This window comes from Cyanidioschyzon merolae, chromosome 20, assembly GCF_000091205.1.
Source record: "Cyanidioschyzon merolae strain 10D DNA, chromosome 20, complete genome".
Taxonomy (NCBI): domain Eukaryota; phylum Rhodophyta; class Bangiophyceae; order Cyanidiales; family Cyanidiaceae; genus Cyanidioschyzon; species Cyanidioschyzon merolae.
The window spans coordinates 910918-936916 of record NC_010146.1 but is presented as its reverse complement, the minus strand read 5'-3'; the positions used below and the strand labels follow the sequence as shown (position 1 = coordinate 936916).

Genomic DNA, 25999 nt, shown 5'->3' with positions numbered 1-25999 from the left:
CGGGATACGCTGCCGCTGCTCAGCGCTGCGCTCAACGATGGTCATAGCTGGAGCGCAGCGAGCGTCAGCGTATCGCTGCAACGAAACAAGGCGATAAGAAAGCGTTTCAGGAGCCGGGTGCTCGCGGCTTTGAGGCCACCTCCCACAACTGTCACAAGTCTGTTAGCACTTGCGGAACACAGGGTGACGGACCTGCGAATCGCGTTCAGAGCTCGTCGTCGTCAGTGCTTTGTGTTACCCGTGTTGATACTTGGAAATCTCTGCTGCAACATTCTCTTGGGACGTGGTGCTTCAGCCGACTTCGCGTTGTAGTTCGAACGACCTGCTGGAGCTGGTCGTGGCTATTCGTCGCTCCTACCAAGGGCCTTCTAAATCGGTAGAGTCGCTTTGACACTGACGTGCCGCTGCGGTTCCTGGGAAAGCGCACGCTGGAGGTCCACTCGGAGACCTGCGCTCCGTCAGGAGCTACTGATTTCGTTCGGGCTGCACAAGTGCAAGAAAGCGCTTGCTCACTTCATTCTTGCCGGTGGCGAGCTGCAGCTTTGTTACAAGCTGTGATCCAGGGGGCATGGAAGAGCAAAAAGCCACCGCAAACGGCCGCTTCCATACCCCGTTGGAACAACGTATCCCCCTACCAAAGGTTGCACCTGCAGCATCACTGGCTCTTCCGGGGGATGCTATTTACGCCCCGGAACAAAATACGCTCAGAGGTCATGGAATATTCTGGACACCTAGTGACGAATCAAAAGTATTGCGGGCAACCTTGGCAGGCACGGTCGAACGCATCAACAAACTGGTCACCATTCGGTCCTGGCGAGGGCGTTATGTTCCCAACGTTGGTGACGTTGTCGTTGGTCGAATCGCTCAGGTGCTGCCGGCCTCGCGTCGGTGGAAAGTAGATATCCAAGCACGACAAGATGCGGTGCTCACGCTCTTCGCGATCCGTTTACCGGGAGCGGTGCAACGCCGCCGCACCAGGGAGGACGAACTTAATATGCGGGCTTTTTACGCCGAAACCGATCTCATCGCTGCTGAGGTTCAGGAAATCAAAGCAGACGGCTCCATTATGCTGCATACGCGCCTCGAGGATAAGTTCGGTCGCCTCAGCCAGTTCGGCGTCTTCGTGTCCGTTCCGCCTGGACTGATTCGCCGCACTGGTCGAGCATTTGCCAGCCTCGGTTATCCGCATCTTTGGGTTGTACTTGGTGTCAATGGTTACATCTGGATTTATTGGAATCCTGAGGAAACAGACCGCGCTGGTGCGGTAGCAGATGAAGCGGAGCCCACGTCGACGTCGCTGCTGACGACGGGCGACGCCGAGGCGCTCTGTCGAGCGCGGAATGCCGTGCTTGTGCTGAGCATGCTCTCACTGAATGTTTCGATCGAAAGCATTCGATATGTTTTCGCAGCTGGTGCAGTCACTGATCCAGCTGCGATGCTCGAACCTCGTTTTCTTCAAGCCATGCAAAAGATGCTTGGCGAATAGAGCTCGTTGGCGAGCGAGCACTATGGCGGGCCCAGCGCTCGACTCTGAAATGCACAGCACTACGTACGCCACGCCCGAACAGTGTACTGCGCATGCGGATGACCGTACCTGCGCCTCGGAGCCGCTCTGTCTTTGCGTGATAGCGACTGCAGCGGCGGCGACGGCGCATCATATACCTTCACCGCAAGCGTGGGCGCGAGGCTCGGTTCTCAGACAGTTATCCGAAGAATGGAATTTCTGGCCCCGTCGGAGAGAGCGGTCTGCAGCATGCGCATTTTCTTTGGGGTATGGAACGGAGCGGCGGGATTCATCGTAGCTGCCGAAATCAGTGGCGCATCCCGGGATTCCGCTCCGACGCATCGATCCTACACGATGAGTGCCTAGCGATAAGCTGCAGTGGGCATCCGCTCATTCCGACGGAGTGTCCGGGGAGGGAAGTTTCTGCCCGGTGGCCCGCTTCGCAGTGAGGCATACCGGGAAGAGGGTTTCCTTTCAGAAAACAGCTCGGGAAAAGTGTTTCTGTTCCTGTAAAGGGCGCTAGAAGCTTTGCAGCGGGTCGCAAGCTGGGTCGTTCGCGGAGGCCGATGCGTTCCGTATATTTTTTGGTTCGTTTCCAAGGAGGATCGCTTTCCTTGCACCCAATCTCCAACGCGCTCGTGTAGCACGGCACTGAAGCTGGAGACGGTATGTGTACCGGAACCACACACCCGATGAACCTAGGTATTCGGCGGAGATGCTGCAGGTCTGGATTGATCTCAATACCGCACGGGTTGGCTCGACATTGCCGGGCAAGAGCGGGAACCTGTACCCTGAGCAGCTTACGAATCCATGTTTCCTGCTGAAGTCGTGTCATGGACTATTTCACGCACTGCTGATCGCGCGGTGCAGAGCAGACCGCTTGCAGCGGATAGTCGAGGCGCTACACCCACGTCAGCATCAAATAGAATGGGTGCACTTGGCTAACTAGGGCGTCCACATTCAACTTCGAATCGCTTCCCATTTCAATCAACAAAAGCAAATGGGAGCTTTTCTTCGAATGGTCTTTCGTCTCTCTTATCTCCGGCGTTGAATCTGTCAGTCGCAGGTATCCATCCAGCTCTTGCGACAGCACTCGAAGGATATTCATGGTGATGTTCGAGCCCCGAGTGTGCCGATTCCAACTCTTGTCGACGCATTTCATTCACAAACGGTCGTTGCGCTCTGTGCTTCGCTTGCGATTTCCATCTTCTTTGCGTACAGCATCTGTGCTCGCTTTATAGTGATGACTCTAGACTGGGGCAAGTGTTCCCACATGTCCACCATAGCTTACGCTCCGAGCGATGCTCTGTTGCGCGTGAACGTTCGGTTCAGCGCCCAGCACATGCCGCTCGCGGCTACAGCAGGCGCGACTCGATGGTCTGCTCGGTTTCCGCGCCCAGTGCCGTACCCTAGGATCACAGGCCTTCTTCTGGGGCATCCCCTCGCCGAGTACTCTGTCTGCTGCGCACGCCGTTCGACTCCATAGAGGATACATATGGTACGCGATGTTGTCCACGATGAACTGCGTAATCGGGACGGAAATTCAGGCTCGAGATCCATTCGGCAACTGCTGATCCCGCTATGCATTCTCCGTGCAAAGCGGTGACCCAAGTCCGAGCCAATGACCCCTTTCGATGCGAAAAGAAGAGACGGGAGCCTCTTGGACAAGATCCCGTTCGAGGGTTCACTCGGTTGTCGAATGGCGTTTCACCGATGGCCACCAGCAGAGCATGATTTGGGTTCAGAACGGCGGAGATTATCAGTTGACCTGAGAGGTGCTGTGAAGTTTCGGTATGGGTTTGTGAACAAGTCGACCAGGAACAGAGTCGAGTTTTTCGTGGTCGTCAGTCCAGCGGTGGAAATCCCTACCCTCACGAGTTGCTTTTTGTGATAAAGATCGAAAGTCTGAAAAATACATATTCTGAGCAAGCTCTATGTAGGGAAAAGAGGTGGGGCTTTTAAGTCTGCACTGGATATTGATATCGATTATTTTACGGACACTTTTCGTAAGCATTGCCAATCATCCTGATTCCAGTGACGTAACGAATTCCAGCGGCAAAACGTCTAACGCACGACCAGCAGTAAACAACCAGGTGTCCGAAAATTATGAATGAACCCGTTTGCCTTCATTGCTGTATTTGGTCTGCCAAGTCATACATCGAAAAAAAAGTTCGAGAAAATCGAAAAGCACACACAGAGCAAGCAGTTCAGTATTGCACCTGCATCTGAGAAGGGTGCAGGGTACGCATGCCGCCGTGCGACAAGGGCGTTCTCGGCGTCCTGCGCCAGTCGCGAGCCAGTCCAGCATATCGACGCTGTCCAGCGATCACGGCATATTGTCTGCTGCACGTCATGAGTTGCCAGCATGAACGTCACAAGTGACAAAGCGTGCACGCTTGACGATCGTATTGAAGGATTTCGATGCCCAGCTCCAAAACGACGACGACGACGACGACGGCTGCTGCTGCTGCTGCTGCTGCTGCTGTCGCTTGAGCGTTCACGGATCAGAAGCAGTCTGCAACCAGGGCAATCGCAGCGCGATCGTTCGCTGCCCTAGTGCAACTGACTCCAGACGGCGAACGATATCCAGCAACTAGTAGAAGCGATATTCGCGGATGCTCGCCAAGCACCCTATATTCCCAAGGTACCACCCGGAAGCACAGTTTACGATGCTTTGTTGCGGTGATGCATCGAGCCTGGCGACGCGCTTCGTGCACCATCCCAGAGACAGTGCGTGCTGGAGCCCGCTCCTCTACACGGAGACTGCAGGCTCTGCATCGCGCGTGGACGCCTCCGGTGGTGCAGCGCGCTTCGGGGCTGCATCGCCTCTCGACGCGGGCACTCGTTGCCGATTCGTTGGGCGTCCGTCGGGAGGTCTTCTGTACTGGCGAGCATGTCCGCTGTTTCGACTCCGTTGGCGACGGAGACGAATCGCCGCCTCGCCGAAGGTTTCAACATTCTTTGCATCGGAAGAGCGCTGCGTTGCTTTGGGTCTTTCGCTGAGTTGAGCACCGTCACTGGTGACGGATTCGCTACCCGCTGGGGGTGCAAGCACCTCAGATGCAGTCTCGTCGCCTAGAGAGTCGAAAAACGATTTGTTCTTATCGTATTTTTTCGGTTGTTCGCGTATTTTTTTCAGAACCTCTTCTTCAATCAGCAGAGATTTTTGCAGTTTCTCACGCATGGATTCGAAATCGAACTCTTCGATAGCCGCGGGCGTCGACGATTGGCGACGGGTCCAATGTGTTCTCGTATTGCTCGGCCCGCTTCCTCTCCGAGTAGTGTCATGCAGATGCTGTCCATGTCTATGATTCGTGTCGCCAGCGTGGCGATCAGCAGCACCAGTGCTTCGCTGCATCTGCCTGCGGAAGCGCCCGTTCGGTGCGGGAGGCTTTGTCGTCGCTTCAGGCTCTCTGCGATCACTTCTGGTTGGGTTCACAGGGCGCCCATACGTCTTCCTTTCCGGGCCCTCGCCGGTGGTTTCCTTGCTCTTCCACTCCTCCTGCTTCGTGCTTCTTGGCTCATTTTGCTGCTCGGGATGTCTTTTGGGATCCATGTGCATGTCCTCATTCCCGACTGGAACACGTGTTGCGGAAGGCTCGGCCTGTGACTGCCGAGTAGCGGTCACAGCGGTGCTTTCCTTATTGATTTCAGTATCACTGCCTCGGCCAGATGGTGGATTCTCAATCACATTTCTGCCTGGGACTGGTGCGCCAGCACTCGGCGACGGGCGATCCTCCCAATCAACCGCAGATCCCATAAATGTAGGCAGGGGCGCCCCCGGATAGCCCTGGAGTGCTTGTTGAACAGGAGGCACATCATAGCGATAGCTCGGCTGCTGCGGGTACGGCTGCCCGTACGAGGTCGTATCCGATCGAGGAGGCGCGAACGTCTGCGGCGGGGCCTGAGGCATCGGCAGCGAGCTGCCCGCGGACCAGGCCGCGTGTCCTCCTGAAGCGTTTGTGGTCGGCATCATGTTGCCTCCGTATGGAGGGAAATACGGTGGACCCATCATGGACGATGGCGCCGTCCCCGGGGGGTATCCATGGGGCGGCGCAGGGGGCGCGACAGACTGCAGCGACGCTCCCTGCTGCGGCGGCAGTTGCGGCGGTGCGACTGGCGCCGGCACGACCACCTTCAAGTCCTGAATGTCCGCACCCCGAAAAACGATAAAGCTGTAGATATCAAGGGAGGGCGGGACCGGCGGGCCTCCGTCCGGCCGCACGCGATCCTCCGTGCCGTAACAGCGCACGTTCTGCAGTTGCACCGTGCTGTCCTGCGCGTTGATACTGTATAAAACACCCTCGTAGCGGACGTTCATTTTCGAAAGCAAAGAGATTCGTGAACCGATGAACTGCGGAGGGCCCAACGGTTGCGTCCCGAGCGTGTTTCCCTGTGCGTGGCCGTTCATTGTGCGCAGCAGCTAGGTTTGGCTACGTGCACCACTTCAAAGAGCCGAGACCAGTCCCTAGACGCGTATCAAATTAGGGACAACAAAATCCAAAACGTCCAAGCCGCCAAGATAACCCTAAACGAGAGAAAGAGCGATACTGAGACGCGTATGCAACTGCTGAAAACGCTTGTCTGTGGCAGCGTCTCACGAAACAAGCCCGCAATACAAAGTTGCGCATGCGCACACGTCGGGTTACGGCCTCTTGACAGAAGCATGGAAAATATGGTGAAATAATGGATAAACCGGTCAAAGGGATGCTGTATGTTCAAACGATCTGCAGCGATGCGCATTTGCGCGCCTCCTGGGATCGACGCGTTCCAGAAGAAGAATGCACCAGAGGGCTCGTGCACATACCCGCGACGTCCCGCTGAAGCGCCCTGCTTTGTGCGGCACCTCTGCGCTATAGCGGGATCACAGTACCATGCTCGTCCGCCATGCAAAACCGCGAATCTATAGGTAATGAAAGCTGATAGCGTCCATCAAAGGCAAAGTATTTGCACCACAGTTCATTGGGAGGCGCTCGCACATCCAAAAGTCTTTTCGGACGGGTCAACGCTTTATCAGGGGAAAGCACGGGGCTGCGAGCGATGAGCTCGCCGCTGCCGCTGTCGTTGCTGCCTCGCCAATTGCTGACCAATTAGACTTGATCGTACGATTTGTGGTTCGTCATGTGATGGCTTTAAGCGATTCCATATCCGGCGGCGTCGGAAGCAATGTGTCAGTCCTGCACTAAAGAGAACGACTCAAGAAATGTCGGGCACGGGGTTCTGTGCATGTCGAAGTACTCAAATAGAGCCTCCACGTCCCGTCCCGCTCTTTGACAGCTGGGCAATACGTTCGATGCATCCATGCCGCACTGAGAAAATGTAATCTCATGTACTATACTCGACGATCTCTGTGTCAGTGGAACGCGCTGCTTTTCCGGGTACACGACGCAGACGCGCATACAAGAATCCTGTCGACAAGTAAATCATGTAAGTTTATGATTATGCGTAGTATCCCGCTCACTCGTGACTCTGCTGTTATTTTTGGGATGTCTTACTCGGAAGTCGATGCACAGCGCCTCTGCTTCAAGGTTGCTGGACCAATCTTCGCGTAGATACTCAGTCACGAACACGGGTGCCTGCTAAGCGCAGCGGGGCTCTACGGGGGGCCCGCGGCAACACATGCGGCGCACAAGTCCATGGTCTATCATTTTGCGACATATATATCTATAGAGGACAGAGCATCAGTTCGTGAACAACGACCCTGCGCCTCCCGATTCGACCTGGTACAGTAGATGCCGATTTTTCGTGCTGGTTGAGCTTTTTGTCCGACTATCTTGAGGCGCCCGAAACACTCAAGTTTGTGCTTCTTGCGAGCACTCTAGGTGTTCTTGTCTGAGCTCCACGGCGCTGCTGTCAGCTCTGTTACAACTCTTACAACTTACAAGGGTTCAGTTTTCTGTTGAAGGCTTGTGCTATGTGGGAACGCCTGCAGTCTTTTGCTACACAGTCAAAGGCTACACACGATTCGAACTCAACAACAGACACACCATCAACAAGTGAGCCCCGTTTGGAAGGAACCTGGAGTAGGATCGGTTCAACTAGAGCAGATTCTCACGAAAAAGAGCACACATCAGCAGCAGCGTGTGAGCACAAGTCGATTGGCGACAAGGCGTCCCGAGGTGAAGCTACAGGCTTTGCGAGTGCTGCCGAGTCGCATCGGTCTCCTGGACCAACTCCACGAAGCCATCGGTCCGCAACTGCGCCGAACGAGCAGCAGCAACGACGACAACAACAGCGTCCTGCTCCAGCTAACAAAGGAGGCCGTTTGGAAACGAGCAACAACAGGACGGAGCCGAGTTCCGCGCCCAGGGGTCCCTCAGACGACGCTCAAGAGCCAGCAGTGAGCTCGCTCAGAGAAAGACCGCTAGGCTTTGGTCAAACGGTAGCTCCCGCCTGCTCCAGCACAGAACTGAGCGACTCGCGTGCTGAAACCGGGTCCGAGTCGGTGTGCCTCGTGTGTCGGGAGCGAGCAACCTTCTGGGCGATTGGCTCGTGTGCACATCGAATCTGCTTACTCTGTGCACATCGCATACGATGCCTCTATCGTCTTCGTCGTTGTGTGGTCTGCAATCAGGACCTAGAGGAAATGCTTGTCATACCTGCGGGTGAAATGCAATCGTCCCCGGAGCTGAAACAGGATGCAACCACAGACAGCAACCCCGATATCGCGCAGGACATGTGGGACGCAACAGCCGCCATGAAGTACTCAAATCGAACAGCATGGGAGCAAATGCGCGCCCTGCAGATTCCCACTTGTCCTGCTTGCGGCTTCCAGAGTGCGAGTCCGTCGGGACTGCGACGCCATGTGCAGAAGACGCATCCCAGTTATGCTCTTTGTGAGGTCTGTGCCGGCTCTGGTCGTAAGTACTGGGCAGAGCTGCGGTTGTATCCTGTACGAACGAAAGCAGTACATTCCCGAGCTGCTCGATCATCACCAGAAGAGCGAATGTCTGGCGGTTCGCGGGATGGAACCTTGCGGGATCACCTGCGATCCGAACACGCTGAATGCCGGTTTTGCAAGAGATTCTACTACGATGATGATGCGCTCTACGAGCATCTGACCCAGTCGCATGAAACCTGTGCGTTATGTGAAAGAGATGGGATTCAGTATGTGTACTATCGCAATTTTGAAGCACTCGAGGAGCACTATCGTTCTGCACATTATGTTTGCGATGCCCCAAGCTGTCGTGGTCTGGCGTTCGCAACGCTTCTGGATCTGCAAGCGCATCAGCGGCGTGCCTGTCCGGGGGCGCATCAGAGTACCGCTTCGAGCGCAACAGCCTTGGGCCGAACGTTCCGATTTCAGGAGCTTCAGCAGCAGCAGCAGCAGCAGCAGCGTTCAGGACAGAGTTCCTGGAACGTCAGCGAGACGAGTAGCGCTCGACAGTATGACGGAATCATCCACCGAAGGGATGAACCAACCATCACAGCAGCACGTCGACGAGGCTTTTCGGGTTCTGCTGTGGTATACGCCAGTGCGACAGAATCGACGACGGAGCAGGTCGCCCTGCGCAGAACCCCTGAGACATCGGAAAGCCGCAACAGGCAACGGCAGACTGTCGACCAGCGACCTCGCACCGATCACGATACCCTGCCGTGTGACTCTATGGCACATGCAGCGGACGCCCGATATCGACCATACGAGACGAATGCCAGCAACAGTGACCCCAGGTTTGCAACAAGTAATCCGGGTATTGGCACCAATCATCGGCAGCGTCAAGCGCTCGACACAGAGGTCGCTCATTCCAGTCGAGACGTCCAAAGCCAGCGTGCTGGAGATGCTGAATTCAGGACCGCTGCTGATCATGCAATGCATCCGATTCCGAAAACAGAAGAGGAAGCCATGCGACGCGGTGCACGGCTGCTTGAGCGCGTCAAGGCGCTCCTGCGAGCGGAGTCTCCCGGGGGTCAGGAGAGCTGGCTAGCGTTCTGCGCGCACTGTGAGCGCCTGGTGCGTGGGGAACTCCAAGCGGGAGCATGCGTTCAGGCACTCGAACGCCTTTTAATGGAAAGCGGCGCATCCAGGTCGGTAGCTGCGGCTATCTTATTCGAAATGTGCGCACTACAGCCCGATCCGCGACTGCGAGAAGCGCTCTTCGCTGCCTGTAGAGCGCTGGCCGCGCACCCTCGGGTCCAATCAAATGAAGCGCCGCCTGCAGGGAATCTTCCTGCGACACGAACGCTTTCCAGTGTCGTCAGGAACACGAATGCTCATCAGTTGTCGAGCAATGCTCGTGCCCGTGCCCAAATACCGCCGGGGCCCGACGCGTTTCCGTGCCTGCGTCGGACGTCGACACCAGCGGCTGCGGCAGATGCCTCAACGCATGCGTCCGCGACGGAGCGGCGAGGCAGGCTATCGGCATCAGCGCGTATCGATGCATCGGCACCCGGAGAAGGTGCGCACAACCTGTCGAATTCCATTTCGGATACGGAGAATGCACTTGCCATGATGCGTGTCGGGGGCGTTGAATCCCCCGGCACGCCACAGCAGTCGTGCAATGCAGGACGGTCTGCGGTGAGCAGCAGTGCACAGGCAACGCGCTTTGATGGTGGCACGCTGTTCGAACCGGGTCGCGGTGGAAAGGTGCTTCATGTTGCACAGCTAGCGCGTGAACATCAAGCGCAACGCCTTGAGCGAGGCGTTTGGATTGGTCGCAGGGGTTTCGCCTGGGAACACGAGCGTGATGCCCAGCGTCGTCTAGCTGCCAAGACGCAACTGAAGGATATCGCTGCGACACGCTCCCCAGAGTCATCCGCGTCCTAGCCTCATAAAAGGTATTGCTAGCTTGTGTGCCAAAAAGGAAATCGTGTGGAAGCAAATACTCGGGAGAATATCACTGTTTCCACTGGGATGTAACATGCATTACCCAGTTTGGAGAAGCCCGAATATTTACAAGTGCCGATCGATTCACGTAGCGATTCGTGCGGCACGGCACGATTTGATTCTTTCCGCGGCAAACTTTCGACATGGTACTTTTTTGCCGTTCTTATGCGTGCGCGGGCTGCACGCACTGCCGAGCGGGAACGCTAACCTCCTCCCAGTTCATAGCCGCGACACGTACACAGAACGTGACAACTCAGAAGCTTTCTTCTGCAAACTGTTTTCTCCAGCGTACGTTTCAAAGGATTCGTAAGACCATTTCCCGACTCACGTGCATTGCCCGTCAAGTGCGCAGGGTCCTCGTAATACCGCTGCGACGGCTTGGACGCTCCACCACACCAGACACGTACCCGTTAACGCACTGCGCCACGCGGCACGTCGCTGGTTGAGCGCGCGCACCCTCACATTGTGTAGACGAGCGTATCTGTGTGTGTGTGTGTGTGTGTTGTGGGGAGCACCTCGCTCACCTTGCGGGGGCAAAAAGCACTTCATTCTTTCTCGGAAGGCTTGCTGTCCAGAGCTCGTCGTCAGAGGCCAATGTTTATTGGCACCTGGTTGTGGCGTGGTGGCGTCACAGGCACCTCGTACCGGTGTTCGTTGGAGCCCCGAGGTCACTGCTACGCCTGGGCGCCTCGATTACCTGGGCCCAGGCAACGGGCGGCAAGTCTGGCGCCTGCTATCTGGTGCTGTCAGCAAAATGAAGAACAGTACGCGGAGAGACGTATGGAACCTGCCTGGCGAGCACGCCTCCGCTACGTGCCGCCCACTCGCTGCTTCCTCGTTGGCGCTGAGCTGAAAAGCGCGCGACTCGGCGGAGCGGCGAGCACGCGCATCACCCTCGAGCAGTCTCTAGACGAGCTTGCAGAACTCTGCAGTACTGCTGGTATGGAGGTTATGGGACGAACTGTTCAGAAACTTACAGAGTTTCAGAGTCGCACATTAATCGGCAGCGGAAAAGTGCTGCAAGTACGCGCCATGATGCAAAGCGTAGGGGCCACTGCCTGCGTTTTCGATGAGCAGCTGTCGCCGTCTCAACAGCGAGCACTGGAGGAAGCTTTCGGAGGCGAGCGCTCTGGGATTCAGGTGCTCGATCGAACTGCTGTGATCCTCGACATCTTCGCTCAACACGCGATGAGCCGTGAGGGTGCTCTCCAGATTGAGCTTGCCCTTCTCCAGTATCGCTTGCCCAGGCTCACGCGCATGTGGCAGCATTTGGAAAGACAAAGCGGTGGGCTCGGTGTGGCCTTTCGTGGACCCGGCGAGACCCAGATTGAGGTCGACCGGCGAATCATCGCGCAGCGTATTGCGCGACTCCGACGCGAACTCGAAGGTATTCGCCAGCAACGTCAACAACGGCGACGGCAGCGAGCAGCACAACATCTGCCCTCGCTGGTACTCACCGGTTATACTTCCAGTGGGAAGAGCACGCTTCTGAACGCACTGACCCATGCTCGAGTGTTTGCGGATCCGATGCTGTTCTGTACGCTGGATCCGACCACGCGACGGGCGGAAATCCCAGGCCTGAATGTGGCACCAGAGGTTTTAATCACGGACTCGGTGGGATTTATTCAGAAACTGCCAACGGAGCTGATTGCAGCATTCCGCGCTACCCTTGAGGTCGTTGTCGATGCTGATATTATTTTACATGTGATTGACCGTTCGAGTCCAAGCTGGCGAGCACAAGCCGCGGTTGTCGAGGATACGCTCAGCGAGCTTGGGGTCCTGCGATCCAAGCCCCGCATAGTCATCTGGAACAAGATGGATTTGATTGAGCATGCGACTTCGGTACGACACCAGGCAGCGATCCTTTCACGTCAGGATCCGCCGGTGGTTCCATTGTCGGCGCTCACGGGAGAGGGTCTCGACGACCTCATGGAGTGCATCAGTGACACGCTCCGCGACATGTACATTCCTGTTGAGTGCCTCATTCCCTATACTGAGGCGGCGCTTGCTTCCGAGGCGCTCTCACATGGTTTGTGCGATCACCAAGACTATACGCCGCATGGCATCTACTTGAGCATACGCGTTCCGCGCCGCTTAGCGAACCAGCTGCAAAAGTACAAAATCCCGGATGCGTTCGAGCGATCGGTTTCAACCGGTGCGGATACTGACTTTGTGCGGTATCGTGGCAAGTTGCGGGGTGCTGGCGGCATCCTCTGCCCCGGTGACAGCGAGACAGAGGGCCATCACGGCGATCTGGCCGAGCGAAGTCGCGAGGGACCCTATGACGATTCTGACTGGAGACGCTTAGCCCGTGGACGACACCGCCTCTGATTGCAACCTCCTGACACTCTCGTATAGGCGAACAGGGACCGTGATTTCGGTTGCGTAGCCAACTGATTGCGTGTTTGCTGAGTCGAGCACATAAACTCAGCAAATCTGGATCGTTTCTGGGGTAAACATCGGAATATCCGGCCTTTCGCATACCGACACAGAAACGGAAACCACAGAGCGTCTGCTACTGCTGCTATTGCTGTTGCTTTTTCCAAGACGATGAGATAAGGCAAGCACCGGTAATCGTTTATCAACCGCACCGCCGAGCGTTCACGGTCTCCAGTGGAGGTCCCCGGGTCAACTCGTTCTTGACGCAACCCAAAGAGAATACTGACGATATGCAGTGGGCATCGAAATCCCGTGCATCCGCTCGTATTTACCGATGAGCTGATTCCGATGCCAGACGCAGCTTTCCGCATCGGTAACCATCAACGGGAGAGCGAGTCAGTCTCCATTCACCACAGACGATCTCCCTAGTTGCCCGCTGCTCTGCTCATATCCCGTTTCGCTGATGCGCCTCGGGGGCAGCGCGCCTGCTCAGAAAACGGCTTCGCGTTCAGCCGCAGTTGCGAACGCTTCGTCGGCTTCGTACGATTCGTCATCATCGAATGTATCCATTGTCCAATCTGAGTCCAGTTCAGAGGAGTCTAGAGTGTCACGGTCAGTGCTCGGTGAACGACTTTCGTCGGAGGAAAGCGTGCGCTCATCATCGACACCGGGTGCTCGCGAGTGCCGGCGCAGTGCCGACCCACGTTCGATACGATGAGCGGTTTCGGGGGACCTCAACCAACCCGGATCCTCCCGGACGGCATTCGATTGCCTCGAAAACGCCTCCTGGACAGGTTCGACGTTGTTCGAACCGATGATTTTCGGTTGTGGGCGGCGTTTCGTGGCGGCATGGCCCTCGAAGCTGCGGAACGTGTCGGGGCTTACGCCCAGCTGTTCTAGCACGACGCGGTGCTGTGCGAGCCAGGCACCCTGCTCATAGGCGCTTTCCATCAGTTCCAGCGGTAGCCAACTCCCGCAAGCCTTACCCCCGAGACGATTGACAGTTACCGATCCGCTCGTGTTTGGCGCTGTCGAAGCTGTGGGTGCTGTCGACGCCAGGGGCGCCCCGTCTTCCGCCCCTGCCGCGGAATGAACGCCTGTAAAGCTCAGCACTGTGCCCGGCGGAGCAAGTGGGTCAGCGCACTGGCTACTTGCATCCAAGAAGAAACCCAGCACCTCCTGCCGGAGCCAGTCTGCTGCACCGCGATCGAATAGCAGCCGGAGTCGATCAAGCGGTGGCCACGGCAGCAGCGCATCACTAGTCTCGCTCGCGGAGCGTTCCAAGAGCAGCGGACCAGCTGCCAGTTTACCTTCTGGGTTTGCAGCCTGGAACGAGAGACCCAACAGTGCAAACTGGGTCGACCGGAGTCCCGTACCGGAGCGAACACCAGTGCCAGCGCCAGTGCCCTCGCTGGATCCGTACGCTTTATCAGCGGCGGCTACTTGACTCTTTCGCGTCGTCGTTCTTGCGGGAGACATTAACCGCTGCACTCAGGCTTTGATGCCACGTAACCGACCCGGATACTGAGGACAAGGCATGCTACTGAAGTGCCGCATTGGGCACGGCTCTCGGCTTGCAGACTCCCGGCGAGCACCGCGTGCTTTTGGACTCGGTACACGCGCTGGGCGGTACGGCGTCCGTAGGCGCAGCGCTGCGGCATCCGTTGTGGCGAGCCACACGCGTTGGCTATCGTGGTGTTTTCGCTTTCCACGTATTGCTCATCAGGGCTGCCAGAATCAAAGCAGTCGGTTTCGTGGTGTCATTCGGTTAACCAAGTGGCCGTATTACCAGAGCTGTTCGTTTGGTGTAGTGTGTTTGCGCGAGAGTCGCGTGAAGCGGTAAGCGCAAGTGCACCGGACCCGCTCGTTGCGGGTGCGTTCCCCGCTGCTATTGTTGTTGTTGTTGTTGTTGTTGTTGCTCTGGTTACTGTTCCAGGTGTAACAACTGGAACTGGTCTCATTGGTGTTGAAAGATCTGTTTAATTCAAGTAACAGAAGTTCGGACTAGAAAAACGCTTGCGACCTGGCACACAAAGGTGATAAACACAGACCCTCCGCGACCCGAAACACGACAGTTCTCACTTCTAATGGCTGAGGGCGACCAGCAACCGGTTTCGACGCGGGTCCCGCGAGGCAATGCAGTGCCTGATAGTGCAGGCTCTCTGCTTTCAACTTCGTATTATGGTGGCGTTGGGATGTATGCGGCGGCAGCAGCTGGTGCGCAGCGCGTTCGACGCATCGCAGTGTTGGGAGCGCGCGGTGTTGGCAAGTCAGCACTGACGATTCGTTTTTGCGAGGGCACTTTCCCTGAATCGTACCTGCCGACGATTGAAGACACGTACCAGACTACCTTGCGAGGACGAGACGGTACGGTTTACGCTCTGGAAATTGTTGATACAGCAGGTCAGGATGAGTACTCCTCGTTGGGGGCGCAAGCGACAATCGGCATCGACGGCTACGTACTGCTGTACTCTGTGCGGGATGCCAGCTCATTTGAAATGGTCCGCTACATATTCCAGCGTCTGGTAGCAATACTCGGAAGCGATCAGATCCCAATGATCCTCGTTGGGAACCAGATTGATCAAGCGCTTGATCGGGAAGTATCCTTCGAGGAAGGGGCCCACATTGCAGAGACAATTGGTGCAGCGTTCTGTGAATGTAGTGCGCGAACCGGGACGAATGTTGCGGAAGTATTCCGGATTCTGCTCGATGAAATAGAGCGATCCGCATCTGACGATGGCTTCGGACCAATTGACGAAGAGGATCAGGAAGCAGATGACCAGTATCTGGAAGAGCGCGACCCAAAAACGTGGCGAGCACCGGTCCGAGATGCGAAAACAGCCCGGAATCGCGGACAGCTCACACCGCAGGATCCTCCGACCATTGAATCATCGCAGGGAGAGAGTAAGCCAGGCGAACAGTCGCGTTCGGCGGTGACGACGTCGTCGTCGTCGACAGCAAGGAGAACAAGGGAGGCGGTTAGCGCGGAGGGCTCAGCCACGCTCTGTGCGGGCGGGTTTCGTTCCGGAGCGGACGGCTCCGGCAGCATGCTGTTATCGCGCTGCGGTTTGCAGTGAGAAGCGTTTTCCACTTCTCCGACGAGATTGGAAGCGAGTGTATCCCGTCTCTTCTTGAGAAGTTTCATCACTGCATTGCTCGCATGGCGGGCACGACCACTGACGATCTCTCTGTGCTATTGATTTTGCCGATTTTGGTGCACAGCGACGTCAAGGGCGGAAGTTGTGCGGCGTGGAATTCGTGCGGACGCATTGCTATGTTGCATTCAAGAAAAGTTCGCGCATCGTGGCCGCATTATGATGCCTCCCTATCGATAATTCGCGCGTTGCATTCATTGGCACCTGTGTGGTCGCAGTGCGATGTTGCATTCCAGAAAAGTTCGCGCATCATCGTAGCATCATCACGCCTCCATATCGATAATTCTCGCATTGCATTCGCGCTGAACCACGTTCCCGTCTTGGATTCACGCAATTTTCGAGTGCCTGCTAACCCGAAGCCAAAGCCGCTTATTGGACTCGCTGCAGAAAACCGCGAGGCGCTCGCGGGCGGAACGAACGTCGCGCTCTTAATACCGCATTCTGAGTCCATCTCGAGGTACAGCCAGTCGCTTCGCATCGACCACCGAATCGGTGCACATATGAAATGCAGTGGAGCTAGCGATGAGAACGCTGATGCTACATATGCACCTAGATTCATGTCGTGTACGCAACTTGCGTGGATCGCTCCGAATCAATCCACAAAGCTGCAGGGCTTTCACATCGCCTTTTGACGATCATGGACGCGGAGTCTCGGGAGCGGCGACAAGGCGACTCGTCATCGGAGATGCAGCAGCGCTATACCCGTGTCAGATTAAAATCAATCACTGGGCTGCTCGCTCTGTTTGTGCCTGTCGACATTTTTGTATGCTTTATTTAGACTTCGAGTCTAGACGTTCGATGTGCACTCGTAAGGTGTTGAGAACTCACACGCAGCTTTGGGATTCTCTGTCGTCTATTCGGATTGCATCAATCGACGTTTCGCTGGTGGAATTCGTGACGTCAGGGGAATCAAGATGATTTGCAACGCCCTCAAACGAGGGTTTGTAAAATAACCGATCTTATCATGCAGTTCATACGCACCAGCCTCCAACTTGCTCCATTTGTTACGTGTAGCGCACACAGTTTGCGCATTTTTCAAGTTTTCGATCGTTCTGGTTCAAGGTAACTCGTGAGGCGCAGCAATTCGCGACGCTGAATAGACGAAAGAAAATGCTCGACGTCGTCCACTGAATACATTTTCACAAGCTCATGACGAACGTCCACTGAGCTTCTCATGGAAACTAATCGATTCCCTTTGCGTGACATATCCTTCTCGCTTTCTGGCCAGTCGCGAAACGGCATTCGACAGCTGCTCGGTACATCTCACGGGATATGTTGCGGGAGGCTCCTGTCTCTTCTCTCCGGATGGAAAATGGCCGCGGACCGAGACAAGACGCTTTTTACAGGGATCGCTTTCAGTGGAGCATACGTCAGCGCGTGCGCACGCTCTGCACCGAGACTTGAGCGCCTCGATCAGCACCCGGTGAACACTCGTGCTTCTGGAGCGTCCTGCTGCTTTTCTGGAGAGTGAACTTTCGACGTAATCGTTGAACGCTTCATGTGGGCATGCTGCTGAAGCGTTACAGACCTGTAGTGAAAACCCACTTGCCTGATTAGAAACGACAATGGATTTTCGCCCGGTTCCTGACACGGATGTCGTTCGAATTCGGCAATCGAGCAAGTTGGGAGCACCCTACAGATGCCCCGGCAGCGATATCCCTTCGCAGACGGAAGACGATTATAGTGTTCCATGATTCGATCTTGCTGAATATAGACGCCATCTTACGCCATAGAACGGTGTTGGAAGCAGAGAAACGCCCCCAGTTGCCGCGATGCTTGTGCTCCTCAGACTCGCGGGCTGCAAGCGAGATCCCCACGACTGCTCACTTCCATGTTTGGCTCGGTTGCAGGCACACGCGGGAGTCACAGATCGACTGCGCTGGCTGATTTTCGCATGACGCGCCAGGATCTACATGAGAAACGCGTCGACATGACGGTTCTTTCCATCCGATGACCGATAAAGCCGGATCGAGACATGCAGCACCCTCACGTCATGAGGCCGCAACCATACGTCCTGCAACATGTCCAGAGCTTGTGGAAGCGATGCAACGATTTTCCCTGAAGCATCCAGCGTTGCCAGGGATGTCTTCTGCGGATGTCAACGCCGATCGGGAGCGTGTGCATACCACTCCCATTACATGATGCACCACGTGTTCCCGATGAATCATACCAGGAATCTGTACCGTTCCGCGACGCAAGCGCCTCCTTAATCTACCGTGGGACAGCACAGACGTCACTGCCAGCAGATTCGATTCCAGGTGCTGACGCTCGTGTTTACCGCCACTGCAACGCATCCAGCAACGCAGCCTGTGCAACACTGAGGCGCAGCGAGCGCCTCGACCGTCGCAATGCACCATCGAGACGGAGTGCTCGGGCCGGAGGCGGCCGCTTCGAGAACCTGTGTACAGCGTTCGAGAGAAGGCAACTTTTCGTGTTGTACCAATACGTGGCCATGTCGTCCATCTGGGAGCAAATGAGATCTCTGCTGTTCGGAGCGAGTGGATCGTATGCTGATGCGGCCGACACACCCCAAGGGCTTGCTTTCGAACAGCGACTTGTTGCGAGGCACGGAAACACGCTGCCGCCTTGGCCGCTCTTCAAGCTGGGTGCTGTATACGGCGTTGGACCAGTGCCTCCCAACCTGCGGGCCCTTCTAGACGGTTCTTTCTTTCTGATAGGCGCGTGTTTGGGGACTGCGGCGCTGTTTGACTTTGCCGGTATCATCGGTAGACGCGGCGGCGGCGTTACTGCAGCGGAAGTTGCGAAAGAGTGCAACTGTGCCGATGTCAATGCGGTCGGTCGCGTTCTACGGGCTTGCGAAAACTGGGGCTACTTTGAGTCCTACGTCCCGCGGGACTGTGACTCAAAGAGCGTATCGAACGAGCAGCGCTTATGGCGGAACACACTATTATCGGCTTTATTGCGCGAGGATCATCCACACAGCGTGCGCGCTCAAATAATGCACTTGTACGTCGATATTTTTCCCGCGAGTGCGCTTCTCTTTGAGACGATACGTGATACGCCGTCAAACGACGTAGAAACGGACGGTTTGCGAGCGCGTGCCGATGCGTCAGCGACAAAACAACCGAGCGCGTTTGAACGCGTCCATCAGTGTACGTTTTGGGAATACCTGTCGAGCCATCCGGATCGATGGGATGTCTTCAACAGGGCCATGCGTAGCTCAGATGCGCTCCTGGGATCGACGATCATGAAAGATATCGACTGGGGACGCTACCTCCGGGTTATAGACCTCGGCGCAGCGGATGGTTCACTCGTTTATCATCTGCTGAGCGCTTTCGCGCTGAAGGCAGTGATTTTCGATCTGCCGCCGGTTATCGAGCATGCCAAGGCGTACTGGAACACGAGTCCGGAGCGCTCGGCAATGGTCGCAAGTGGCCGCGTCCAGTTCGCGGCCGGCGACCTTTTCGACGCCACCACCGTGCCAGCAGCGGAGGAAGGCGACATCTATGTGATGCGCAATATCTGGCACGACTGGCGCGATCCCGACTGTATCCGCATTGGCCGGAGTGTTCGAGCAGCAATCGGCGACGTTCGCAATGTGAAGCTCGTCATCCTGGAGGCAAGCATTGACCAGTATCCGCGCGGCTCACTCCTTGAGCGCTTTCGCGTTGCACTCGATCAAATCATGTTTACCGCATTTCGATCCAAGGAACGCGACAGGATAGAGTTTGATGCGCTCTTACGTCGATGTGGTTTTCAGCTGACCGAAGTGAGGCATTTACGCGCATCACTCGTCGCAGTGATCGCCGAGCCGCTTTCGCATTGGGTCCAGTCTCCTGAACCAGCGGACCAATAGCCCAGAGTTCGAGCGGCTTCAGCTATCTAGATGCCGACTTTGCCAACATTCTGTATGGGTGAACCTGATGATCATGGCTGTTCCCCTTGGATTGGCATATCGGGCTTGTGGGTGAGTGCCTGGACGAGACCGACTGTAAAATTTATGCATCTGTTTTTGGCGTTACGTATGCTATGGGCAAATCTGGAGAGCCACTCGTCGCTAGAGGCGTGCCAATGCCACCATAGCGACTGAAACGAACGCCAGTGACGTGTTCTCATTGGGCCGCACATTCGGATCTGGGCTTGATTGCGGTGCATGTCGGGAAGCTAATCATGGAAAAAGCGCTTCGGCCATAATTCTGTACGGGCTGCAAATATATGCTTTTGTTAGAGCTTTTGCCGGACAATACCACTGGCCGGCTGTTTTGTCCCCGTGGTTAACTGGTGGCGTTTTTGATGCGATCCCATGTCATCAAGAGCGTTTCATATAAAGCGTAACGAGTCCTATGTATGCTGAAATAGTGAATACCTTTCCTGCACCATGCTAGTACATTGCGTTTTTGCGCCAAATCGGATCCCATGGAAACACCAAAGCGCCGCGTGCACAGCGCGAATCATCTCGATGACATACATTGTCTCCATCAACGCAACCGCTCGACGCGTCTGGGACGTGCGAGCTAGCGTGCTGTCTGCTGCACATCTCGAGACGTGCAGCAGTGTCCACGGGGGACTGGAACCGGCTGCAACCCCTAAACCAAGGCAACAAATGCAACGGCGATGCCCTCACCCGTGTTTCAAGTCAATACCAATACCATAAACATTATCCAAGCTCTGGTTTGCAAAGCGGCACTGCACCAGGCATCCGCTAAAGAGGCCGATCCCTCGCCATCGATGATGGTGAACGCGCGCCCGCACGCCGAGCAGACGATGCGTTGGCATTGCGCGCCATCGACGACGCACGCATCACGCATCGCATGCATCTGGTGCGTGCGACTCTATCACACATCCTAGCGTCATGCGTGGCCGTCACCATGGCATCCGGATGCGTAAGATGCTGTATACGTCGCTGCTCCTGCGTTGCGAATTTGTGTGGAAAAGATGCGGATTTGCTTCCAAACGATCTGCTCTATGTTCCAAGCGCCTCCAGATGTACCTGTAGTGGAACCGTTGGCCTATCCTGCAGGCATTCGGCATATGCTTAGATCCGTGCCTGCCGCTGACCAAGTTGTACCTCCAGTAGCTCGGTTGATGTATACTGCAGGCACTGGGCACAACCCTAGATCTATGCTTGCTGCTGACGAGATGCAGCGCGACCCCGCTGCCGTGTCGCACGATGAGCGCAGCCCGATGCGCATGGGTATATCGCCGGAATGCCAGCACCGCTCCTGATCGAACGTTATCGGGATGTTGAACGGCCGCGACGCATCAGGTGCCTGCGTGCTGAAACATTCATCGCTGGTAATGCGAGCTTCCGGTGTGCAGGATAGGCGCGAAGCATGCTCCCTGCAGGGTTGCGCGTGCGCGTGGCGGGCCCTGTACGCCAGTTGGTGTGCATCATTAGGTTTGTGAAGCCCGCACTTGGAACGAGTCCAAGACCTCTTTGAAGAGAGGTTCATACATGACCCATTGACTTTCTTTGCATTGTACTGTCATGACATAGAGCTGGCCGTTCGCGATCGTCACCTTCGCAGCATAGTGCCGCTCCCCGCCTCGAGTAGAGTTCACCCGATACTCACACAGATAGTAGGTTAGGGGTTGCTCGTCGTTTTCGCTTACGGATTGGGCGGTGCGTACGAGTCCAGCAGAAAGTACCCCATCTTTCTTTCTCTCCAAATCAATAACGCGCTCGCCGATATCCGTAGCCGAGCCGAAGTCCTCCACGCGGCTGATACGTACCGCGTCACTGACGACACCTATGGACGTGTTGGCGTCGGTGTCACTCACCACAAGAACCTCAAAGGCGTGTGTTTTTATTGGTTTCATTCGGATTCGCCAACGACTGGGGTAGCGGAACTGCACGCCCCTGGCGCCGGGAGCGCTGTACACAGCGTCCGCTCGAGGCCCGGCAAACGCCGTCGTACCAGTGGCGCTTGATACACCATCCTGCATGGTTTCAGCTGCGAGCACGAGCTCCGCACTGAACGGGCGACTTTGAATCCCGCCCGTATGCGGCACCAGAAGCGCTGACACAAGCGCGTACAAAACCTCTCTCCTCGAAACAGGGATGCTCGCGTGCACCGCCCCGCGCTGGACTCGAATCCGAGGCGGCTTGGAGTCACAGCGCCCACTCTGTATGCGCTGGAGTTCCCTTTTCCATTTCCATAAGTTGCAGTTAGTTTGAATGAGACTCACGAAAAGCATAGAAACCCAGTTACCCTGCCCCGTCCCGAGTACAGTCCCGCCTAGGAAAAAAGAATGAGACACTTACGAGCATCCTCCGCGCCAACGATTTTGCAGCTGATCTGTGCCGAGGGCGCGCTTCTGGCGGCGCGTCCGTTTCGGATCGACGACGCTCATCGATGCACCGCAAAACGTCGTTGGTGCCGCTGCTACGATGGCTTCGCGCTATACCGGCGACGCATGTCTACTTGTTCGTATGGTCTGTGGTCGTGGTCATGTGTGAGCGGGAAAAAGTCTTGTCTGAACGGAGCGCTGCAAGCGCAGCGCTACTTCGTAGGGAAGATCTCGCTGCAGAGCTTCGTGACTATGCCCGTGCGAACGACGAGGCAGGTGTGCGGGATCTGCTCAGCGAGAGCGTGTGGCCAGACCCGAGCGACCGCATCGCGTTCGTGAATACCGCCGATGAGCATACTGGAAACACGGCACTTCATATGGCGAGTGCGAACGGCCACACCGAGGTCGTTCGGTTGTTGCTCGAGGCCGGGGCTGACCCAGCTGCGCAAAACGAGGCGGGGAATACGCCCCTACACTGGGCGAGTATGAACCAGCAAGTGCAGTGCGTTGAGGTTCTTTTAGGTGCGCTTCGGCAAACAGGCGCGAGTCCGTTTGTTTTAAATAAGAGTGGACGCAGTGCCTACGACGAAGCAGTGCTGGTCGGTTGCCGGCAAGTTACAGCGATGCTCATGCGCTTCGCCGAAGAACACCCGTCGCAAGCGAGTGCAGACGCCTATTTCAACGAAACGACTGCAGAGACCCAGTGATGCTGGGTGCGCGACTCGGCCAGCTGGAGAAGCGTGAGCCGTATTCCGTTTCCGCTAAAGAAAATAGCGCAGGTTGTCGATAGTGTTGTGGGCAGTGCCGATGCCCCGACGCCGAAACCTCGCTATCACCGTGGCTGATACGACTTGTACGACATTCCAGAGAACGCCACCTGTTTCTACGCAGTGCTCCATGGGCAGTGAAGTCGGCTTGCGCTGCAACCACTAGTTTTCTTCGTTCAGTGCCAGCGCGTGCGTTGAGCGTCCGAAACCGCTGCCATCTCCACCAAATACGCGTGCTTTCTGATCGTCCAGTGCGAGGAAATATTGGCGAGGGCCCAGTATTCGAAGCGATTCTCGGATCCGCAGATACCCGCGCGACGAAACGAATACCCTCAAAGAGGCATGCTGCATGGGCTCCTGCCTCGTGTTACGCGCGACAGCGCTTACAGTTTAGCTACTGTTGGGTCTGCGAGCGGCAGATCAGGGCCAATGTGCGGGCAAACGCTGGGGTAACTGAGCAAATCCGCTGGTGTATTCAGCGGAATGATGGAAGCGAGCGCCCGTCGCAACGTGCGTCTTGCTCCTCGCTGACAGATTAGCAGAAATCCGATCGCATGCCAGGGTTACGGATGCAGGTCTTTGGGGAACCTGGTTTCCGCATCATTTGTTTAGGATAAACAGCGGAAGAAAGAAATTGACGCACGGGCGTTCATGTTGTGGCGCATATGATCCCAGTGAGTGCCATGGTAAGAACCCCGCAAAAGAGGAACTACATTTCCTGCACGCACAACAGCGATGCAAGATATTTATACGTGTGTGCATGTGTGCTCTGATGCGTGCACGTCAACGTTTCCATAGGCTCTCGGCCTCGTCGGGAATGCTTCGCATGTGCTGAGCGCATGCTGAACCCAAAAGCATTGCTTGTGACCACTGTTCCCTGTGGAGAGGCCTCCATCAAGGCACGCCCCAGGGCGCTGCGCGACCAGCGTTCAGCGCTCCCGGCACTAGCGGTCGTCGACCCCAAAGCGTACATCTCGCGCTGCCGCAAACGGCAGCATCCGCTGCAGTAGCATCTGCATGCCCGCTCGACCTGTTCCGTCCAGGATGTTCTCGGACAGCGCATTGTATAAAAGCAAGACATGCCGAAATCGTGCTTTCCAAGGCGGAGGACTTTTGCACTTTACTCCCATGCATTGCACTAGGTCACCATTAATCAAAGAGACTCATGGTGTCACTGCTCGGCGTAGCCGATTCGTGCTGTTTCACCACATCGATCGGTGCAGCCGCCGCCACAGTCACCCCAGGCAAGCCATTCTGGAAAGGCAGCGACTCAAGCTGGCGAGCCATTGGCAGTAGTTTGTCATACTGTTCATTGAGGGTGCTATAAATTCGATGCTGTGCTTCGAAGAAACCGCGAACTTTGTTCCCAACCTCCCGCGCCACCCGATCCTGGTACTGGATCATTTCCTGACATAACAAGTCACTCTGGCGCATATACTCCTGGTATGCCTCCGTTAAAGCTGCTTGATTGCTGCTACCCGCCTCGACCTCAATGGCACGGTCACTGTACAGGGTTCGCGCCTTCTTGTAGTCCGCCTTGAGCGTCTCCACCCGCCGTAGCTCATCGGCTTCCTCCAGCGTCTTGTTGGTGAGCGGGTGGTCGGCGTAGTCCTTAAACCGGGCAGTGAACGCGTCTATTTCCCGTTTGAGCACCGTCTCCACTTCAGAAAGCTCTTTCTCCAACTTTTGGATGAAGATTACTTGCGCCGCAGACGGCTCTCGCGAGTACTCGTTCCGCTCGACGTTAAACTTGAGCGCACCGACGTTCCGCTTGTAGATGGTCAGGTACAGCGTTTGTAACTCCAGACCTGAAAGGATAGCGTCACGCAGTGATCGCCGATACGACGTAATGCGAGACGCTAGCTTCGATTCGTCTGCTCGGATACCACTCTGGATTTCGTTGAGCGAGTCTACTTTCGGGTTACGAGTCAAGTGCGTTCGCCGTCCAAACTTGTTCAAAACTCTCTGCTTCGCCTTTGAATACAGAGAAGACACTGATGTCGTTACTGATTTTCCGCGAGACTCTGTCGACATGGGACTTTGTGAGGGTGCAAGCACCTCTGCGTTCAAGGTTCAAGCTGGAACGCGAAACCGCTGCCATCATCGCGAACGAATTCGGCGAGACAGCTGGAACGCGCCGGCCATCGACTCGGCCGCCAGCAGCACACGCAAACGGTATTTATATATGAATTTCACGGAAAGTTGCATTGATGTCGGCGTGGTCTAGTTGGTTATGACGTGTGCTTCACACGCACAAGATCGCGCGTTCGAGTCGCGCCGCCGATACAAATTCCCTTTTTCGTGAGCGACTCGAGCGCGACACGTGCAGGGTCAGCACAAACAGGCAGTTACACTCGTGTCAGACATGAATAGAAAAGGTCTGGTTTGCGAGTTCGGATGTGCTCTCTACAGTTTTGGTTTCTTCCGTTTCTCACCGACACGAAGCGCGGCACGCTGTTTCTGTGACTGCTTCCGTTTCCTCGCGCTCTAAGCTCCGGCTCTGAATATGCCGATGTCTCTGTATCCTCCAGTGGCGTTGTCACAGGCCCAAGGAAGTACACGGCAGCGTTGAACTTCTGATCACGCCGATTCCCGGCGTTGTCGACGCGTTTCATGCACTCATGGTCATTGCGATCTAGGCTTCGCTTGACACTTCAAGCGTCTTTGAATACAGCTTCTGTGCGCCCTTCGCAGCGGTGGCACTTGATTGTTCTCAGGGGTTCGCATAAGACCAGCAGCCGTCCGCCTCAGGGAGCCGTCTTGGAGCGCGCGAACGCTGGCTTCATCGCTCGATGCGTGCGCATGACGGGTGCAGACGGTACCCTCAGTGCCGTCATAGGTCCGCGAGACAAAGGTGTCGTACCCTACATCCATGGGCTCTTCCTCGGTGAGGCCATTGACAATTACCCTGTCCGTTGCGCAAGCAAGCGTGAGCTGTTCCTGTCGATTAAGGCTTCATGGAACGCGATTTTGTCAATGATGAAACGAGTGTCGTCCGGAAAATCCAGGTCGGAGATCAAGTCGAGGCATTGCAATCCGCTTACGTTCCCTTTTCCAGAATTGGTGACTCGGCCTCTAGTGGTAGCGATTGCTATAATGCGTGCGCAGCGAGTCCAGG

The 25999-nt window shown here is 56.0% G+C and overlaps 11 protein-coding genes and 1 non-coding gene across 12 annotated transcripts; 7 read left to right on the top strand and 5 right to left on the bottom strand.

Moving 5' to 3' along the window:
• Positions 1-568: 568 nt before the first annotated feature.
• Positions 569-1486, top strand: CYME_CMT376C (exosome complex exonuclease Rrp4; the record flags this gene model as incomplete). The annotated part of the gene is made up of 1 exon (XM_005539305.1): positions 569-1486. One exon carries the CDS (start codon positions 569-571, stop codon positions 1484-1486), a length of 918 nt encoding a protein of 305 aa, XP_005539362.1.
• A 2770-nt stretch (positions 1487-4256) lies between these two features.
• Positions 4257-5915, bottom strand: CYME_CMT375C (hypothetical protein, conserved; the record flags this gene model as incomplete). The annotated part of the gene is made up of 1 exon (XM_005539304.1): positions 4257-5915. One exon carries the CDS (start codon positions 5913-5915, stop codon positions 4257-4259), a length of 1659 nt encoding a protein of 552 aa, XP_005539361.1.
• Positions 5916-7418: 1503 nt separating this feature from the next.
• On the top strand, positions 7419-10268 carry CYME_CMT374C (zinc-finger protein; the record flags this gene model as incomplete). Its single annotated transcript, XM_005539303.1, has 1 exon — positions 7419-10268. One exon carries the CDS (start codon positions 7419-7421, stop codon positions 10266-10268), a length of 2850 nt encoding a protein of 949 aa, XP_005539360.1.
• A 654-nt stretch (positions 10269-10922) lies between these two features.
• On the top strand, positions 10923-12659 carry CYME_CMT373C (GTP binding protein HflX; the record flags this gene model as incomplete). Its single annotated transcript, XM_005539302.1, has 1 exon — positions 10923-12659. One exon carries the CDS (start codon positions 10923-10925, stop codon positions 12657-12659), a length of 1737 nt encoding a protein of 578 aa, XP_005539359.1.
• Positions 12660-13196: 537 nt separating this feature from the next.
• Positions 13197-14186, bottom strand: CYME_CMT372C (hypothetical protein; the record flags this gene model as incomplete). The annotated part of the gene is made up of 1 exon (XM_005539301.1): positions 13197-14186. One exon carries the CDS (start codon positions 14184-14186, stop codon positions 13197-13199), a length of 990 nt encoding a protein of 329 aa, XP_005539358.1.
• Positions 14187-14794: 608 nt separating this feature from the next.
• Positions 14795-15784, top strand: CYME_CMT371C (small GTP-binding protein of Ras family; the record flags this gene model as incomplete). Its single annotated transcript, XM_005539300.1, has 1 exon — positions 14795-15784. One exon carries the CDS (start codon positions 14795-14797, stop codon positions 15782-15784), a length of 990 nt encoding a protein of 329 aa, XP_005539357.1.
• Positions 15785-18136: 2352 nt separating this feature from the next.
• CYME_CMT370C (hypothetical protein) lies at positions 18137-18586 on the bottom strand (the record flags this gene model as incomplete). Its single annotated transcript, XM_005539299.1, has 1 exon — positions 18137-18586. One exon carries the CDS (start codon positions 18584-18586, stop codon positions 18137-18139), a length of 450 nt encoding a protein of 149 aa, XP_005539356.1.
• On the top strand, positions 18315-19679 carry CYME_CMT369C (similar to O-demethylpuromycin-O-methyltransferase; the record flags this gene model as incomplete). Its single annotated transcript, XM_005539298.1, has 1 exon — positions 18315-19679. The coding sequence occupies one exon, from the start codon at positions 18315-18317 to the stop codon at positions 19677-19679; it is 1365 nt and encodes a 454-aa protein (XP_005539355.1).
• A 1538-nt stretch (positions 19680-21217) lies between these two features.
• On the bottom strand, positions 21218-22021 carry CYME_CMT368C (similar to oxygen-evolving complex component psbP; the record flags this gene model as incomplete). Its single annotated transcript, XM_005539297.1, has 1 exon — positions 21218-22021. The coding sequence occupies one exon, from the start codon at positions 22019-22021 to the stop codon at positions 21218-21220; it is 804 nt and encodes a 267-aa protein (XP_005539354.1).
• A 254-nt stretch (positions 22022-22275) lies between these two features.
• Positions 22276-22821, top strand: CYME_CMT367C (ankyrin-repeat protein; the record flags this gene model as incomplete). Its single annotated transcript, XM_005539296.1, has 1 exon — positions 22276-22821. One exon carries the CDS (start codon positions 22276-22278, stop codon positions 22819-22821), a length of 546 nt encoding a protein of 181 aa, XP_005539353.1.
• A 1209-nt stretch (positions 22822-24030) lies between these two features.
• Positions 24031-24915, bottom strand: CYME_CMT366C (hypothetical protein; the record flags this gene model as incomplete). The annotated part of the gene is made up of 1 exon (XM_005539295.1): positions 24031-24915. The coding sequence occupies one exon, from the start codon at positions 24913-24915 to the stop codon at positions 24031-24033; it is 885 nt and encodes a 294-aa protein (XP_005539352.1).
• A 178-nt stretch (positions 24916-25093) lies between these two features.
• Positions 25094-25167, top strand: CYME_CMT365R. The gene has a single exon. It is a non-coding gene; the product is annotated as a tRNA-Val (tRNA).
• The last annotated feature ends 832 nt before the right edge of the window (positions 25168-25999 follow it).